We start from the raw sequence: 16,556 nt of genomic DNA on the forward strand, positions 1-16,556 counted from the left end.
TTCATATGAGCAAATAAGATGCTTCTCAAGCTCATCTGCATCTTCCATAGCTAAGCAGAATTCCAATGTCCAGCATCTGACAATTCCTTGAAAGATCTCAGCTTATGCACACACTTGCATAAATACTGCACCATGTACAAACAGTGGACCACAATTCAAGTGCTAAGCATGATTCCATGGAAGATCTTTTTCCCCAAATGCATCAAAGGCTTCTGGGTCCTTCCCAGGAGGCATGTTATTGTAATCCCAGATGTGCTTTGCACACTTTAACACCAACTCCACTACTACAGAGTGATGTGGCAGCTGGACTACTCCAAAGCCTGGAAAGGCCTGGACTCTATACTTCAGATCACCTCCTTCAGGGCTACCAGAATACATGAAATCATAGCCTGCCACATTCTCATTTGTAGGTCCTTGAGGACACTATTTATAGGATGGAGGCAGATTCTGCATGAAGATGGAGAAATTTCAGTAATCATTCTTGGATCCTGCTCTTCCTAATACTGATGGAAAACATCTTTGCTATCTTATCCAAAAAGCATAAGTAGGTGAGATTGTCTGGAGGAGACATATGCTGAGGCAAATCTGAAGGAATCCCCATAAAAATCCTCCTCCCCTTGATGTGGGCGCTTCCCACAGCAAAAATAAAATCTGAATAGTAATAATCAGCAAAGAGAATGTTGATCCAGGACCCCGATGACAATGAGGGACACTGAGGAGAAGACCTCTAGCTGGTAAGACATATTGTTTGGTGCCATGGGAATCTTCTTCACCAAAAAGGACAAGGACATTTACGCTGAAGAAGCAATCCCCTGCCTCAGCATCGAGAAGGAGTTTTTCTAGGGCAGATCCTAAGTGGATGGCGCTTGGGGGACACTCCCAAAAGGAGAGCTCTCGTGTCACCTAGCACTCTTCTCTGTTTATTTCCACCCCTCACTTAGCCCTCACCTATGGCAGTTCTGTAAGCATGGGCAGTGGGGGTGGAGAGGCCTTTCCTGACTTGCAGGATAGAGATGATGTTAAATCCTGCGTGTCCAAAGATGATTCACTCCAGAAGGAGGGGGGACTTAGCTACCTGCCTTCAAGATAAGGTTTCAGGATCTTATCTGATGGTGCATTCCATCTTCCAGGTGCAATATTGCTGCACCCTGAGACAATCAGACTACAACTAAGGTAGCTGGGAGCATCATGATCCAAGTCTAGGCAGCAATAGCAAACCAAATGGGTGTCAAGATGGAATACACAATGCCCACATCCACAGGCTTTAAACCTGTTGACTACTGGCTTTTTGGTCTTGAGTTTCTCCATTTTATTTATTTATTTTTTTAGTAGAACAGAAAAGTTCTGCTGCGGGGCTGCCACAGCATTGGAAAGAATCAAAAATGTGGTTCGCAAAGTCAAGGCCAAAAATTTTGAGAGACTGCAGTAACTTGGACAAAGAAAGACCATAAGACTTACGAGGCAGCATGCACATGCAGGGACTCCTACACATGCTCAGTATGACTTACTGAGCTCTCAGAGCTGGATCTGTGTCGCTGCTGTCAGATGACATAACCAACATGTTATGACAGATTCATGCCTGATTGTTGACAGTTTATAAGAATTTGATCCCTGAATACTGTGTGCTTTTACTCAGCAGCAGAAATCTGGAGCAACAATAAGATTACATATGAATGTGCAGATTTCAATTAAACCCTGTGAACAGAATTGTTCATTCCATCAGTTTACAGAGGGAAAAGTTAAATAATCCCTTTAAAATAATAACCTTTACTTTTCATTGTCATTTTATAAACCTATCTTCTGAAAATAGCAAGGTTCTGCAGGGCAATGATTCCTTCTTTATAGATTATAATTGGTTCATACGAGATTCAAGACATGGGCATGGAGATGTATGGACACGCACCAGAGAATAAAGTGTCTGCTATGCATTACTTTCTAAGCAACATTTCACAAATCACAGCGTTCTTACCTAAACAGGACAGGATAAGGATCATCTCTTTCCGGGGGGCCTGTAATGCGAGCCAGCGTTGGAAAGGACTTGACGGGTGGCTGAATCATTGTGTGGGGTGCAGTCTCCATTAGATGCAAGATCTCATCCAAAAGGCTCACAAGTTTCTCCACTTCACCTTCACTAACATTTGAAGACTCCAGAAAATGATCCATATCCATGGGAGCCTCTATATCATTCTCATACTCCTGATTTACTCGCTCAAGTCTAGTGTCAGAATCCTGTTCATGGCTAGAAGGGTGAAGCGTGCTCTCTGCCAGCTGGTCACTTAGTCGCTTCACTTCTGATAAAAGCTCATAAAAATGGCATTTCTGAAGAATAGCAGAGCCAGCAGTGACGACTCTCACAGTTTGTTCTAGTAAAATAAGGTCTAATAGTTTTTGGTACCCACTCTTTCCATAAGCTTCCAGTCTACTTTTTAAAAACACTTCCATTCCTGCAGTCATGCTGATGATGCCATCTAAAGCTCTCAAGGCATTAAGCTTAAGAGAGGATGATACATGGTCTGCAAAGAGCAATTCATATATCTTGTCAATGACGCCAGCATGCAAGAGAGCTAATACACCCCGAGCTCCACATTCTGCTAAAGATGACACCAGTTTTGTCCCAGCTTTGAGCTGCCGGACATTCAGGGCAATGGGCTGCTTAAGAGCCACCTGCAAGCTTAAAGCTTGCATGGTCCAGTCTACTAGTTGGCTCAAATAGTCTTGCTTAGAGTCCTTTAGCTGCAAAAAGCTTAATCCTTTAATGATCAAGCTGGGGACTTCCTCCAAGGCTGTGACCCACTTAGACCCTCTGTCATCTTGATACATCTCCAGCAGCTCAGTCAATTTACTCGAAACCTCTGTCGCCCCAGTCATTTCCTTTTCTGTATCTTGATCCCTTATCTTACAGTCTTCATTCTCAAATGCAGTCTTGTATGGACAACTGAAATACAACAGAGGTCCAAGATCCCGGTCATAAGGATCATAAGACATGGTAGGTACTGAGGCTAGATCCTCAGCAGTGTAATCCACATCAAAGCTTGGATACTTAAATGATTCACGATCTAAATCAGCAATTCCATCTTCATCACTTGAAATTTGTTCATAGCCATCATCCCCTGCAAAGAAATTTGGCAAACATAATTAATAATATATCATTGATGCACTAAGAAATATTCCTGTGCCACTTGCATTGCTTCAGGTCAGGAAAGTTTGGCTTTGCCATATAGTTCTCCTAATTCATTAGGTAGTCCAATAGGCTAATGATGTGCAGTGAGCAGAGGGTAAGGTTAATTTGCACAGGTAAGATAAGATTATCATCTTTACCCTGATGACAGTTATGTAAGTAAAAACTGAAACACTGGCCCTTAATATAATTTAGTAATAAATCCAATTCTATAATACAAGGTGGTTTCCATTTGGGGGGGGGGGGGGGGGGGGGGGGGGGGAGAGAGGATTGCGTAAATTTAAGGGGGTAAACAGTAATGATGAGTATAGACATTTAGGGATACTGAAGATGTGCAGAGAAGAAAAAGAAAGAAGCAGGGCAACTCCAGACATTAGCAGACTTGATCAGGAACTGAATTCACTCTCAGGAAGGCTGAAATACAGGGTGGCCCATGGAAAAGGAGCCCGCCTCTAATACCAGTGCCACACAAGCAAGCTACTTTTCCATGAGCCACTCTGTAGTTAAGGAAAATAAAGTACAGTAATTTATTAGATAACATCACAAGATAGTGCATCAATGTATAGCAGCCATGAGACACTAACCAATGCCAAGATGTCTGTAACAAGACTTAGTGACATCACAAAAGAAAATTAGGTCTTACCTTTGATAATTTTCGTTCCTGTAGTACCACGGATCAATCCAGACTCCTGGGTTTTGCCCCCCCCTCTAGCAGATGGAGACAGAAGTTTACAAACAAAACTCTGCCTTATCTAGGCTGGTGCCACCTACAGTCTGGCAGTATTACTTAATGTCAAAGCAGAATGGATCCCAAACAAAACACCAAATTAACTATATACAGTAACCTAACAACAGCACACGGCTCAACAACCCCCAAATTGTAACAGAACCCGAGCCATCGATAACAGGACATACAGGATTGAGCTGTGAATGAGAGAAAAAGACAATCAGCACGGACTCTCCCTTGTCATAGCAGAACAAATGGGTGGGACTCTGGACTGATCCGTGGTACTACAGGAACAAAAATTATCAAAGGTAAGATCTAATTTTCTTTTCCCTGTACGTACCCGGATCAGGCTAGACTCCTGGGATGTACCAGAGCTGTCCTCAAATGGGATGCGATCTGGACAGTCCCGCTCCGAGCACCTTGGCACCAAAATCCCCGCTGCATGGAGCCTTAACATCCAGGCGATAATGTCGGGCGAACGTATGTAAGGACTTCCATGTCGCTGCCCTACAAATCTCCTCTGGGGATATATGGTGGCATTCCGCCCAGGACACAGCCTGTGAACGCGTAGAATGTGCCCTGAGACCCACTGGTAAAGACCTACCCTGCAACAGATAAGCAGAACTGATAGCCTCTTTCAACCAGCGAGCATTGGTAGTCTTGGAAGCAGCATTACCACGACGAGGTCCACTCCAAAGCACAAAAAGATGGTCTGATACCCGGAAGGCGTTAGTAACTTCTAGGTAATGCAACAACGTCCATTGGACATCCAACCAGCACAAATCCTTGAACAAAGGATCTGCTCTGTCCAAATCTGAAAATGAAGGCAGTTCTACAGTCTGATTTAGATGAAAGACAGATACAACCTTAGGTAGAAAGGAAGGCACTGTATGAAGCGACACCCCCGTCTCCGATATTTGTAAGAAGGGTTCCCGACAAGACAGAGCTTGTAGCTCGGAAACCCGCCTTGCAGAGACAATAGCCACCAAGAACACCACCTTCAGCATCAAATCTTTTAAGGTAGACTTGCAAATAGGTTCAAATGGAGCGCCACACAAAGCCTTCAATACCAAATTCAGATTCCAGGAAGGACAAGGCCTTCGTAACGGGACGTAAATGCGTAGCACCCCTAAGAAATCAAACCACATCTGGGTGTGACGCCAAAGACACACCTTGGACCTGCCCGCGCAATGACACCAGGGCCGCCACCTGAACACACAAGGAACTACACGAGAGGCCCTTTGCCAAACCATCCTGGAGAAAACGTAAGACCTCGGGCACAGATGCACGAGTAGACACCACGTCTCAAATGCCTTCCAGACCCGCACGTAAGATAAAGACGTAGAAACTTTGCAGGGCCTTAAAAGGGTGGTTACTACCGCATCTGAATAACATCTGGACTTCAGCCTTCGCCTCTCGACAGAAGCGTTCGACCTGGTCGAAACAAACGGGTCCTTGATGGAGAAGATCCAGTACATATGGAAACCGAATGGGTTCCTCTAAGGCTAGGTTTCGGAGATCCGCAAGCCAAGGGTGATGCGGCCATTCGGGCGCTACGAGTACCACAGCCGTCGGGTGCAACTCTATGCGCCACAGAGTCCTACCGATGAGGGGCCACGGTGAGAAGACAAAGGAGAACATCCGTCAGCCAGGGCAACACCAGTGCATCCACGCCCTCCGCTCCCGTTTCCCTGCGACGAGCGAAGAAGCGCGGAGCTTTGGAATTCTTGAAATGTCACCATAAGGTCCAGAGCGGGTGTCCCCCACCGTGCACAGATGAGTCGAAACGCGACGTCCGTGAGTTCCCACTCTTCGGGGTCTAGGCGATTGCGGCTGAGAGTCTGCCTGAACGTTCTCTATTCCGGCAATATGCGAGGCCGCAATACTGCCCAGATGTCGTTCCGCCCACGCCATCAGCTGTCGGGTTTCGCACGCTACTGGTTGACTCTTGGTTCCCCCCGACAGTTGATGTAGGCTACCGTGGTCGCATTGTCTGACAGGATTCTGACCGACTTGCCCTGGACCAGCGGAAGAAAGGCCTGGAGGACCAGGCAGATTGCCCTGGTCTCCAAACAATTGATGGACCAAGCAGCTTCCTGTGGGGACCATATCCCCTGTACCGACTTTCGGAGACAAACTGCTCCCCAACCGGACAAGCTGGCATTCGCGATGACCACTGTCCATAAGGGAACCACCAACGGCACTCCACGGCTCAAGTTGTCTGGACATAGCCACCAATCCATGCTGGACCGAGCCGACTGTGTTAGCGGTAAAGGTAGATGAAATTGTTCAGACACCGGATTCCACCAGAAAAGCAACGCTGACTGTAAGGGTCGCATATGAGCGAAAGCCCAGGGAACCAATTCCAACGTCGAAGTCATTGACCCCACCATCTGGAGGTAATCCGAGACTATTGGCATGGGCTTGGCTAACAAGCGCCGAGCTTGACTCTGCAATTTGATCATGCATTCCCGTGTGAGAGACATCATTCCCCGACGAGTGTCGAACAAAGCTCCCAAAAACTCCAGAGACTGAGAAAGGACCAGGTGACTTTTGGCCATATTGATTACCCAGCCAAGCTTTTGCAACAAGTGAATCACCCAGTGAACTGCTTCCTGACAAAGCCGCTCCGACTTCGCATGAATCAGCCAATCGTCCAGATACGAGTGTACCAGGAAAACTTCCCTGCGAAGATGCGCTGCTACCACCACCATAATCTTGGTTAACGTGTGAGGTGCGGTGGCAAGACCGAATGGCAACGCCTGAAACTGGTAATGTTGCCCCATCACGGTGAACCTGAGGTATCGTTGGTGCTCTGCACGGATTCCGATATGAAGATATGCTTCTGTGAGATCCAGAGATGCTAGAAACTCCCCCTGTCTCACCAAAGTGATCACGGATCTTAGGGTCTCCATACAAAAACGAGGTATTCGCAGACACTTATTGACGCTCTTTAGGTTGAGAATCGGTCGAAAGGTTCCTTCCTTCTTTGGAACCACGAAATAAATGGAATACCGGCCTCTGCGAAGATCGTGCGGCGGAACTGGCACAATCGCACCGAGATCACGCAGGCATCTTAGCGTCTCCCGTATCGCTCAGCGTTTCTCTGAAAACCCGCAAGGCGATACCAGGAAACACTGGCGGGGCTGCCGTGCAAAATCTAACGCGTAACCTTGACTTATCACCTCTAGGACCCACTGATCCGAGGTGATCCTGGTCCACTCCTCGTAAAACCATGCTAATCTGCCGCCGACCACTGGAACCGAGGCGTGGACTGGCTGTACATCATCGTGAAGGCTTACTACTCTGTGTATTCGTACCGGCCCCTGGCCATCCAAAATGGCGCCCGCGAAAGGACTGCGAGTACGTCTGCTGCCGGTTGGCACTATGCCGAAAGGAGACCAACCCTCGCGAATTGCGAGGCCTCCGTCCTCCCCGAAAACGGGACAGTGACGACGGACCCCCTCTAGATCTAGATCTGTCCTCTGGCAAGCGATGTACCTTGTTCTCGCCTAGAGACTCAATCAAATCCTCCAGTTCTTTTCCAAACAACAACTTGCCCTTAAACGGCAGAGAACCCAACCGGGCTTTAGACGACACATCCGCCGCCCAATGGCGTAGCCACAACAAACGTCGCGCCGATACCGCTGAAACCATGGATCGAGCCAATGTGCGAAGTAAATCATAAAAGGCATCTGCACTATAGGCAATCACCGCTTCTAAGCAACCCGCCTGTAGCGCCTCCTCCTGTGAAAGAGATTCACTGGTCAACAATTGTTGAACCCACCGAAGTCCCGCTCGCAAAGAGAAATTACTGCAGATAGCCACATGAATTCCTAGCGCGGAGACTTCGAATATCTTTTTAAGCTGTATCTCCAGCTTTCGTTCTTGCAAATCCTTGAGAGCCGTTCCCTCGGTAACTGGGATGGTGGTCTTCTTTGTGACTGCCGCCATCGCCGAATCTATCTTAGGGACCTTCAGCAGCTCCAACACGTCCTCAGGCAGAGGGTAGAGCTTATCCATCGTTTTAGCAACTTTAAGTCCCAAATCTGGGGTATCCCATTTCTTGAAGAGTAAATCTGATGCTGAAAAATGCAATGGAAAGGCGGATGGGGGACCTCTCAGACCCAAAACTACCGGGTCTGTTGCCCCTAGTCTGGACTCCATTTGCGGTAATTGTATGCCTAACTCTCCAAGAATCGCCGGGATCAGGGGCCCCAACTCATCTCGGCAAAAAAGATGTACTACTTTGGGGTCATCCCCGTCTGCCCCATGGGTACCACTCAGGCCACCTGTTAACTGCTCACCGTCACTCAATTCCCCTCGGGAGCTGGGATGGCGGATTCTGGTCCCCTTGTTGCTCATCTGGGTCATCGGTGTCCGTAGTGGTATCAGGATCCCCCCTGGGGGCCCCCAGTCTGAAAGGCCGGGGCCTTCCAGTGGGATCAGATGCCTGGATGGGCCTAGCCCACTTCCTTGACTCTGCCGAAGGGTCTGGTTCATGAGACCCCTGTGACCTCTTTCTTGCTAACCTACGCACCTTGAAAACCTTGTGCATTACTAAAACAAACTCAGATGTGAAAAAGAAGAGTCAGATGAGTAATCCCCAGGATCCCCTTCAGGGACCTCCGAATCACTGGTACAGTGTAGCCTCGCAGGTTTGTCCCCCTCAGGGACCCAGCGTTGGGGCGATAAACACGACGGCGAGTCCTCCCCCCCCCCCGATCCGACGGGGGGTGTGGGAACCGCGGGACCCGAAGAAAACAAAATGGCGGACGTTCCCACCGCTGCCAAGACTCTAGAGCCCAAAATGGCGCCCGTTCCCGCTCTCTGCTGGGACGGGCCTGATCCGGACCCGGGCTTGCTCCCCAGAGCTGCGGCTCTCCAAGCTGCTCTACCCCGTGCTCCCATCCGGGAGCGAAGACACCCCTTCGCCCCCCGAGACACAGCTAGAGCACAGACTGTCTCGGGAGAGGCGCCGCGCAGCAAGCCGTCCGTCGCAGCATGCCCTCCCTTAACTGAGAAAAGAAGAGAGAGAAAAAAATCAAGCCGCGAAAACTCACCGACCCCTGGCGCACTGCCCCTGAACACGGCCAGGACGCAACGAGAGAAAACTTCGGTGCAAGCAAACAACACAAGAGAAGGGAAAACTTTTTTTTTTTTTTTTTTTTTTTAATTACAATTACGGCTCGCCGCCGGCTCCATGGCCACCTGTGGGGAGTGAGCCGGGCTCCCCAGTGTCACCCCCAGTGAGGAAGATAGTCGCTGGCAAGGGAACTAAGCCCACACTTCAGCGGCCTCTGAAACCAGGAGGGATGGTCCCCTCAGGACCTCACAACCCCCTGGGAGGCAAGCGACTGGACCTGTAAGCAAGCTACTGCGGTCTCAGTCCCCTAACTAGACTAACTATATAAATCTTTTTTTTTTTTTCAAACTAACTAGGCCTCAGCACAGACTGTAGGTTTTGCACCCTCTCCACCTGCTAGGAGACAGAAGAATACTGCCAGACTGTAGGTGGCACCAGCCTAGATAAGGCGGAGTTTTGTTTGTAAACTTCTGTCTCCATCTGCTAGAGGGGGGGCGCAAAACCCAGGAGTCTGGACTGATCCGGGTACGTACAGGGAATGTATTTTCACCTGGCACGGTTAAATGGTTAAAAAAAGACAAAAAAACAATTTCAAAGCAATTTTGTAATCCTAGGATATTTTTAAAAGTGCAATATGACACGCCAAGATGTACTGTAAATGAGTCTAGGTCATGAAACAGGGCTACTTAAACTAAAAAAATGTCAAAATGAAGTCACTAATAGTATCATATCCCAGTGTACCTCTGGGAAACTGACATTGCCAGCCCTAGAAAATTCCCAGGCTTTTGATATTATCATTTACCATTAGTACAAGCCATTTTTGTTTCTTAGTATATATTTTTTGTATGTTTCTTGATGCAATAAAAATCACTAGGAGGATAGTCTTCTCCAAGACTAACTCTCAGCACGGCACTTATGTCAACAGGGATCACCACAGTAGCAGCAGCTACCTTTCCAGCCTTCCTGGAGCTTGAATACTCCACCTTCACATTGCACAGGAGGACTTGGATTCTAGGGAATGCTCCCATAGTAGCTCCCACAGTTTTAGAGCCCGCGACTCCTTTAGGGAGCCGGGCACAATGGGGGCGTGGAAGGCGAGGAAGGTAGGGCTAGGCGGGGGTTGAGGCGAGTAGAAAAGGGAGAGCCAGCACAGGCGGCCCTCCCCTTTTCGTCCAGGAGCGGAAGCAGTTTCATCCCCTCCACCCTCCCGTTTAAGTAAGGTGCTAGACCCTGGTGAGAGGGCCAGATCCTCTGGTCCTTGTCGCAGCCCTTGGTTTCCGTAGCATGCATTGTGACTGGCAGAAGCGACACCCCCCTCCCCCTCCCCCCCCCGCATTTAGGAGGATCGAACAGGCGGTTCGGACTGGGCAAGCAGCCTAACAGATCCGGCGCAGTCCCTCGACGCTTCAACGGCCAAGAGGGAAGAAGAAGGAAAGGCTGAGGCGATTAGAACAAACATTTCCCGACTTCCATGGTCGGGTCGCTGGACGCTACGGCTTTAACGGCCAGGTGTCAAAAGGACAGCTCCAGGGCTTATACGGCCAAGGGGGGTGCGCCCGCCTCAGCTGATTTTTCATTCTTACCACTTAGAAGCGGGGGGGGGGGGGGGGGGGCTCGCTGGTCACTAACTTCGTTGCCAGTTGTTATGCAGTTTTGTACAGTTGTGATGATGTTATTGTTATGATTGCTAATTGCTGTTTATTCAATGTCTATGGGCTGCTGCCATCTTTGTCCAATCAATAAAATCTGCTATTCAAATGAAGTCATGTAAGCGCGCTGTATGTGGAAAGCGGGGGGGGGGGGGGAGGGGGAAGGGAGGGGGATCGCAGCCTTTGCACTGCCCACATTGAGTTTAAGTAACCTTGCTTCCTGACCCTTCTCTATGTCTGGTGATATTATTGCTTCCCATTTGTTATTGGTATTGCAATGAAGGATCCTTGCACCTCCCATGTGCTGAAGCCTCTCAGCCCTGGTGTCTTTCTGCCTCATTATGCCTCAGAGTGTTGGTTGCATTTAACACTTCCCCTGTCATATGTTATTGGCTATACTTAAAGTGAAGAAGGAGCCTCAAGAAGTATGTGGAGAACAAACTAAAAATGTCTTTAATGTGCCCCCTAAGCATTTTTGTAAGGCTTCCCCTGTATGTCCCATTTTGCAATAAAGACCACATTTAAGAAACAGCCTGCTTGGTTTATGGTTTTTTTTTCAGTTTTCCTGGATAGTCCCCCAGAAAGTAGTTAGATGGGACCAATGTGTGCCACCTTTTATATTCTTTCATACAGTATAGCAAACGTCAGTAACTAACAGTTGAAGGCAAATCACTCCAGGTCTACTTGCTGCTTCTCCTTGGCCAGCAGCTGTCCCTATAGCAATGGTCTACCATAGCTTTGTCAAGTCTGAAGACTACAAGCCTAAACTCTGAAAGAAAAAAAAAATACTTGAGCTAGCAGTACTCAGCACTGAAATGCTAGGAAGAGTGTTGGAAATGAAATTCATGCTGAGATTCTAAACTTAAGTTAGCTGCCAAATAAAAAACAAAAAACAAAAACCGCAAACATTGTGTCATGGGAGGAGAGATCGCAGAAAAGAAATGAAGGTCCTGGATGTTAGTCTAGGTATGGAAACAAATGCTCACCTACCTAGCACAGAGGATCTAAAAGGAGAGATAATAAAGCTGACTTGCACAGCGTGCACCACAAACAGATGTGGAAAGGTAGGTCAATCACTCCATGTGCAGCACTAGCAGAACTTTGCACACTCTCAGATATAACTGGGAACATATAGCAGGTTATACAATATGGTCTTAGCCACAGTTCCCAGCTCAGGGAATAAAGAATAAGAAGTGATTCTCCTGTAGAAGGTCAGTCCTGTCTGGCTGACAGCAGAGAAGTATCCTTAGAAAAGTGGGTATTTACAAGAACAAGAAAGCGTGGATGACCGGAGCTAGGGCAGCAAGCTTGTATGGCTGACAAAACATATGATATTGTAGGGAGGAACACCTGGGCAGGCAAAGCGACATCTGTTAACATCCACTATATTACATAACAGGTTCTATTTAAAAAGATGGTAATATGAGAAATGTTTCTTACTGCCTCTTCTAATTCAATGTACTATTATTTATGGAGAACTGTTGTTCAAAGATTTTCTTGCTCCGCTTTTAAACTGTGAAAGCTTTCAGGTACTACTGGTTTTATATCCCTGTACCTGAATATCATTTTCTTGACATGCTGATAAGATAATGGCTTTGTGCTATTATGGGAGCATTCCCTAGAATCCAAGTCTCTTGGGCAATGTGAAGGTGAAGCATTCAATCTCTGAGAGTTAGTTTTGGAGAAGACTATCCTCCCAGTCATCAGTCAGTGAGAGAACTTGTGTCACGCAGGTATTCTATTTGGAGAAGTGGAGGTTTAAAAGAAGTAAAAACAGGAGGGGGAGAAGATTTCAAACAAACAGTCTGCAGCTCATCAAAGAAAGGAAAGCATTAAAAATTAAGTTGCTCAGACACTAATTTTCAATTAAGAAATATTAAAAACATGTATAAAATTCCATAGCCTTATCCTTTGTACTGCAATAGAAAGCTTCAAGTGAAAAGCTACTGACCACAAATTTAGGACAGCTCTAATCTACTCTCAGAGGAGAGCAAGTTACCTAGACCAGTGGTTCTCAACCGGTGTGTCATGGCACACTAGTGTGAGAGAGATTGTGTGTGTGTGTGTGTGTGTGTGTGTGTGTGTGTGTGTGTGTGTAAGAGAGAAAATGAGTGAGAGCAAAATACTGCTCAGGAAAGTCACTGGTGTGTGTGAAAGAAAGACATTGGTCAGGGAGGTGACTTGTGTGTGTGTGTGTGTGTGTGAGTGAGAGAGAGAGAGAAAGAGGCGTTGGTCAGGGAGGTGACGTGTGTGTGTGAGTGAGAGAGAGAGAGAGAAAGACATTAGTCAAGGACGTGTGTGTGCGTGAGAGAGAGAGAGAGAAAGACATTAGTCAAGGACGTGTGTGTGCGTGAGAGAGAGACATTAGTCAAGGACGTGTGTGTGCGTGAGAGAGAGACATTAGTCAAGGACGTGTGTGTGCGTGAGAGAGAGACATTAGTCAAGGACGTGTGTGTGCGTGAGAGAGAGACATTAGTCAAGGACGTGTGTGTGCGTGAGAGAGAGACATTAGTCAAGGACGTGTGTGTGCGTGAGAGAGAGACATTAGTCAAGGACGTGTGTGTGCGTGAGAGAGAGACATTAGTCAAGGACGTGTGTGTGCGTGAGAGAGAGACATTAGTCAAGGACGTGTGTGTGCGTGAGAGAGAGACATTAGTCAAGGACGTGTGTGTGCGTGAGAGAGAGACATTAGTCAAGGACGTGTGTGTGCGTGAGAGAGAGACATTAGTCAAGGACGTGTGTGTGCGTGAGAGAGAGACATTAGTCAAGGACGTGTGTGTGCGTGAGAGAGAGACATTAGTCGTGTGTGTGTGCGTGAGAGAGAGACATTAGTCGTGTGTGTGTGCGTGAGAGAAAGACATTAGTCGTGTGTGTGTGCGTGAGAGAAAGACATTAGTCGTGTGTGTGTGTGTGTGTGTGTGTGTGTGTGTGTGTGTGTGTGTGTGTGTGTGTGTGTGTGTGTGTGTGTGTGTGTGTGAGAGAGAGAGAGAGAGAGAGAGAGAGAGAGAGGAGAGAGAGAGAGAGAGAGACATTGGTCAGGGAGATGATGGGTGTGTGAAATAGACTAGCATTGGGCCCTAAGGAAGAAGAGCGCGAGGACAGAGCTTCAGCAGCCCTTGCTGCTTCTGGTATGTGCTATTGGCCTACAAGGGAAAGGAGTAGGAGAGTTACTGGAGAGGCTAAGTAAAGGTGGCTTTTTAAGTTTATCTTTCTTGATTGACTGCCATTTTAGTATTATGTGATGTGTCTGCTTTTAGAAATATTTTATTGGTGTTTGGAGAATTTTTAATAATTTTAAAAATTTTTAATGATTGGATGTTATTCCATTTATCAGTTGTTTTGAAACATTTATTACATTCTGGTTCTAGAATTATTTTACATTTCTTGAGGAATGTATAAATAGAAATGTGGAGACAAACTGAACTAGAAACAGCAAGAAGCCAAACTCTGTATGCAGTGCAATAACGCAAAAACAAAAACATTAGCTTTACGGTCACTTTATTCTGTATTTGGTGAGAGTCTGTCTGTGTCCTGTGTGTGTGACTTAGCTAAGGGTGTTCTGCGAGCCTGTAGTTTCTTGGTAGGGATCTATAGCAGCTTGGCTTGTTCTGTTTCCCTAATAGGAGGTATATTGGTGTTTAGGGCCTGTAGTAATTTTTGCAGTGTTGCCTTTTCATAGTTAGGGTTATTACTGTTTGAGTTCCATAATGCAGGTGTAACTTTGTGTGCATTAGTTTGTGTGCATTATTTCAGATCCTGGAAGTCTGATAGGTGCTATATTTTTGTTTTGCACAGAATGCAGAGTGGCTTTTTTGGGTTTCCATTCCAGTTTATGTTTCCATATTTATAATTTGTGGTCTTTCTGTACTTGGTGAAGGTCGATTCTATGTGTGTGACAGAGGTGAAATATTTTACTAGCATGTAGGCATTTGTATCAATATTATTTGTTGTGTTTTCTCAATAGAACATGCATTGGAGGTAAATCACTGTTTTTTCATAAGGAGGGCTATTGCCCCTGGTAGGAGAGAGTGTTTATGTTGCTGTTACTAAGATGACACCAGAAATATCTTTTTTGTATGGTAAATTGAACGGGGAATGTCCTAGTTGTGTTCTGTAGCCATTGTTGGGGGTCAGGGTGGAACCTGTAGATACAGAGTATATGTTTACATTTAGCCCCATGACGGTCATGTGTTCAGTGTGTCACGCATGTGAGAAAATCCAACAAAGTACTGGAGAAAAGCTTACACTTAACTATGTACACATCAACACAAGTGCAAGAAACAATGTGAGATCCTGGAAGAGTTTTAAAGTTTCATGTATATCATTTTATTGTCCTGTCATACATGCTGTCAAACTGATTAAGATCTTTGTTAAAAGTAATTCCCCCCCGAAGCAGCCAGGTGGCGAAACACGGACCGTGTTGGGGGTACTGTGTTTAAAGTTGTTTGTTCTGAAATACAGGAGTTGCCGCAATAAAATGATATACATGAAACTTTAAAACTCTTCCAGGATCTCACATTGTTTCTTGCACTTGTGTTGATGTGTCACGCATGTGAGAACCATCTGTCAGGTGTGTCCCGACAGAAAAAAGGTTGAGAACCACTGACCTAGACTAACAGCCCATGTGCGTCACATTGAAATGATGCAATGTATGTCATTTCTATCACTAATATACCTTCACCTTCCTCATCATCATCTCCTTCTTCATCTTCTTCTTCAGGAATGCTTTCCACAGCTTGCCCATCCTCCTCTTCCTCCTCCTCCTCCAGGTCCACATCTTCTTCTTCTTCCTCCACTTCCTCCTGTTGGTCCTCCTCAGCCTCCCCTTCATCAGAGTATTGCCTTTCTTGGTGAATGGAGGCCCGCTCAGGAGAAATGGGCTCAAAATAATCCTCTCTACGATCGGCATCATCTTCCTTGTCTACACCTACTGCAGAAAGTATTAACAGTAATAAGAGACCTTAGAAACAGAATTTGGAATCTTTTGTTCTAGTGAAAAAACAGCTCTAGTTTTGTGGCTGTATTTTCCCCATTGAAAATTCTGGGTTACATTTGATGACAAACTGGGAGCAATTTTTGACCTGGAGCAAATATCTGATAAATCTATACCAGTATGTTATTACTGGAGACACCATATTCTAATATTTTGCTTATTTCTTTTTTTTCAACTTGGAAAAGGAAAGAATCTGCTGAATCATTTCAAAAGAATTTTCAACTAGTTTTAAATGAGCAAATTCTCACTCTAAAAAGCAGCAATAGTAACTACTAAAAAAAAGTGCATTTCTTCTATGAGATATTATTAATTTAATACATATACAAGCTGCATTTGTGTGTTACGCATGATCTCAGATCTATGGTAGCATCTCATCTAGTCATTCTTAAAAAAAACCCAGTGTATTAAATTATAACTGTTCCAAAACCCTAATAATGGAAAAAGAAATGAAGTGGCAATGGAGGAGGGATGGGCTAGCCACCATCATCTTTCTTCCAAGCCAAAACTCATCACTTTTGCAATGTACCTGAATTCAGCCAGTTCCAATGGACAGAAAACAATATATTCCAAAAAAAGGAACAACAAACTGCACCCACTACAGGGAATCAGAAAGCAGCAAAACCCAAATTAGCACCTTTGGTACACACATCTTCTTCTGCACCAAACAGCAAGGCTGGCTGTGGAAGTAACTGGAGAATACCATGTAAGCTTCTCTCAGTCTTTATTAATTGTTCAAAGAAAAGCAAGTTTACTTACTGTAAACAGTATTTTCCGTAGTGCTGTCTGTGTGAATCATCCAATGGTGCACTAGGCGAAGCTTTCTCTTCGAGCTTACAGAGCTTTGCTCTTCTGAACATTTGTGGCAGTTCCCATGTAACTGAGTGTTGTGAGGTCTCCTCAGTTCATAACAAAGCATATAGACA

The 16,556-nt window shown here is 46.0% G+C and overlaps 1 protein-coding gene across 4 annotated transcripts in view; it reads right to left on the bottom strand.

The window, feature by feature from the left end:
* VIRMA (vir like m6A methyltransferase associated) overlaps nucleotides 1-16,556 on the bottom strand; it is a 254,816-nt gene that overhangs the window by 113,710 nt on the left and 124,550 nt on the right. For 3 of the 4 annotated variants that reach the window (XM_029591710.1, XM_029591709.1, XM_029591708.1), the window contains exons 7-8: nucleotides 15,316-15,570; nucleotides 1,970-3,110 (exon numbers count right to left, since the gene is read on the bottom strand). In XM_029591710.1, the coding sequence (XP_029447570.1) occupies nucleotides 1,970-3,110; nucleotides 15,316-15,570 (1,396 nt within the window). The remainder of the gene's footprint in view (nucleotides 1-1,969; nucleotides 3,111-15,315; nucleotides 15,571-16,556) is intronic. The other variant, XM_029591711.1, reaches the window with a different exon arrangement.

The sequence above is a fragment of the Rhinatrema bivittatum genome, chromosome 2 (genome assembly GCF_901001135.1).
Source record: "Rhinatrema bivittatum chromosome 2, aRhiBiv1.1, whole genome shotgun sequence".
Classification (NCBI taxonomy): domain Eukaryota; kingdom Metazoa; phylum Chordata; class Amphibia; order Gymnophiona; family Rhinatrematidae; genus Rhinatrema; species Rhinatrema bivittatum.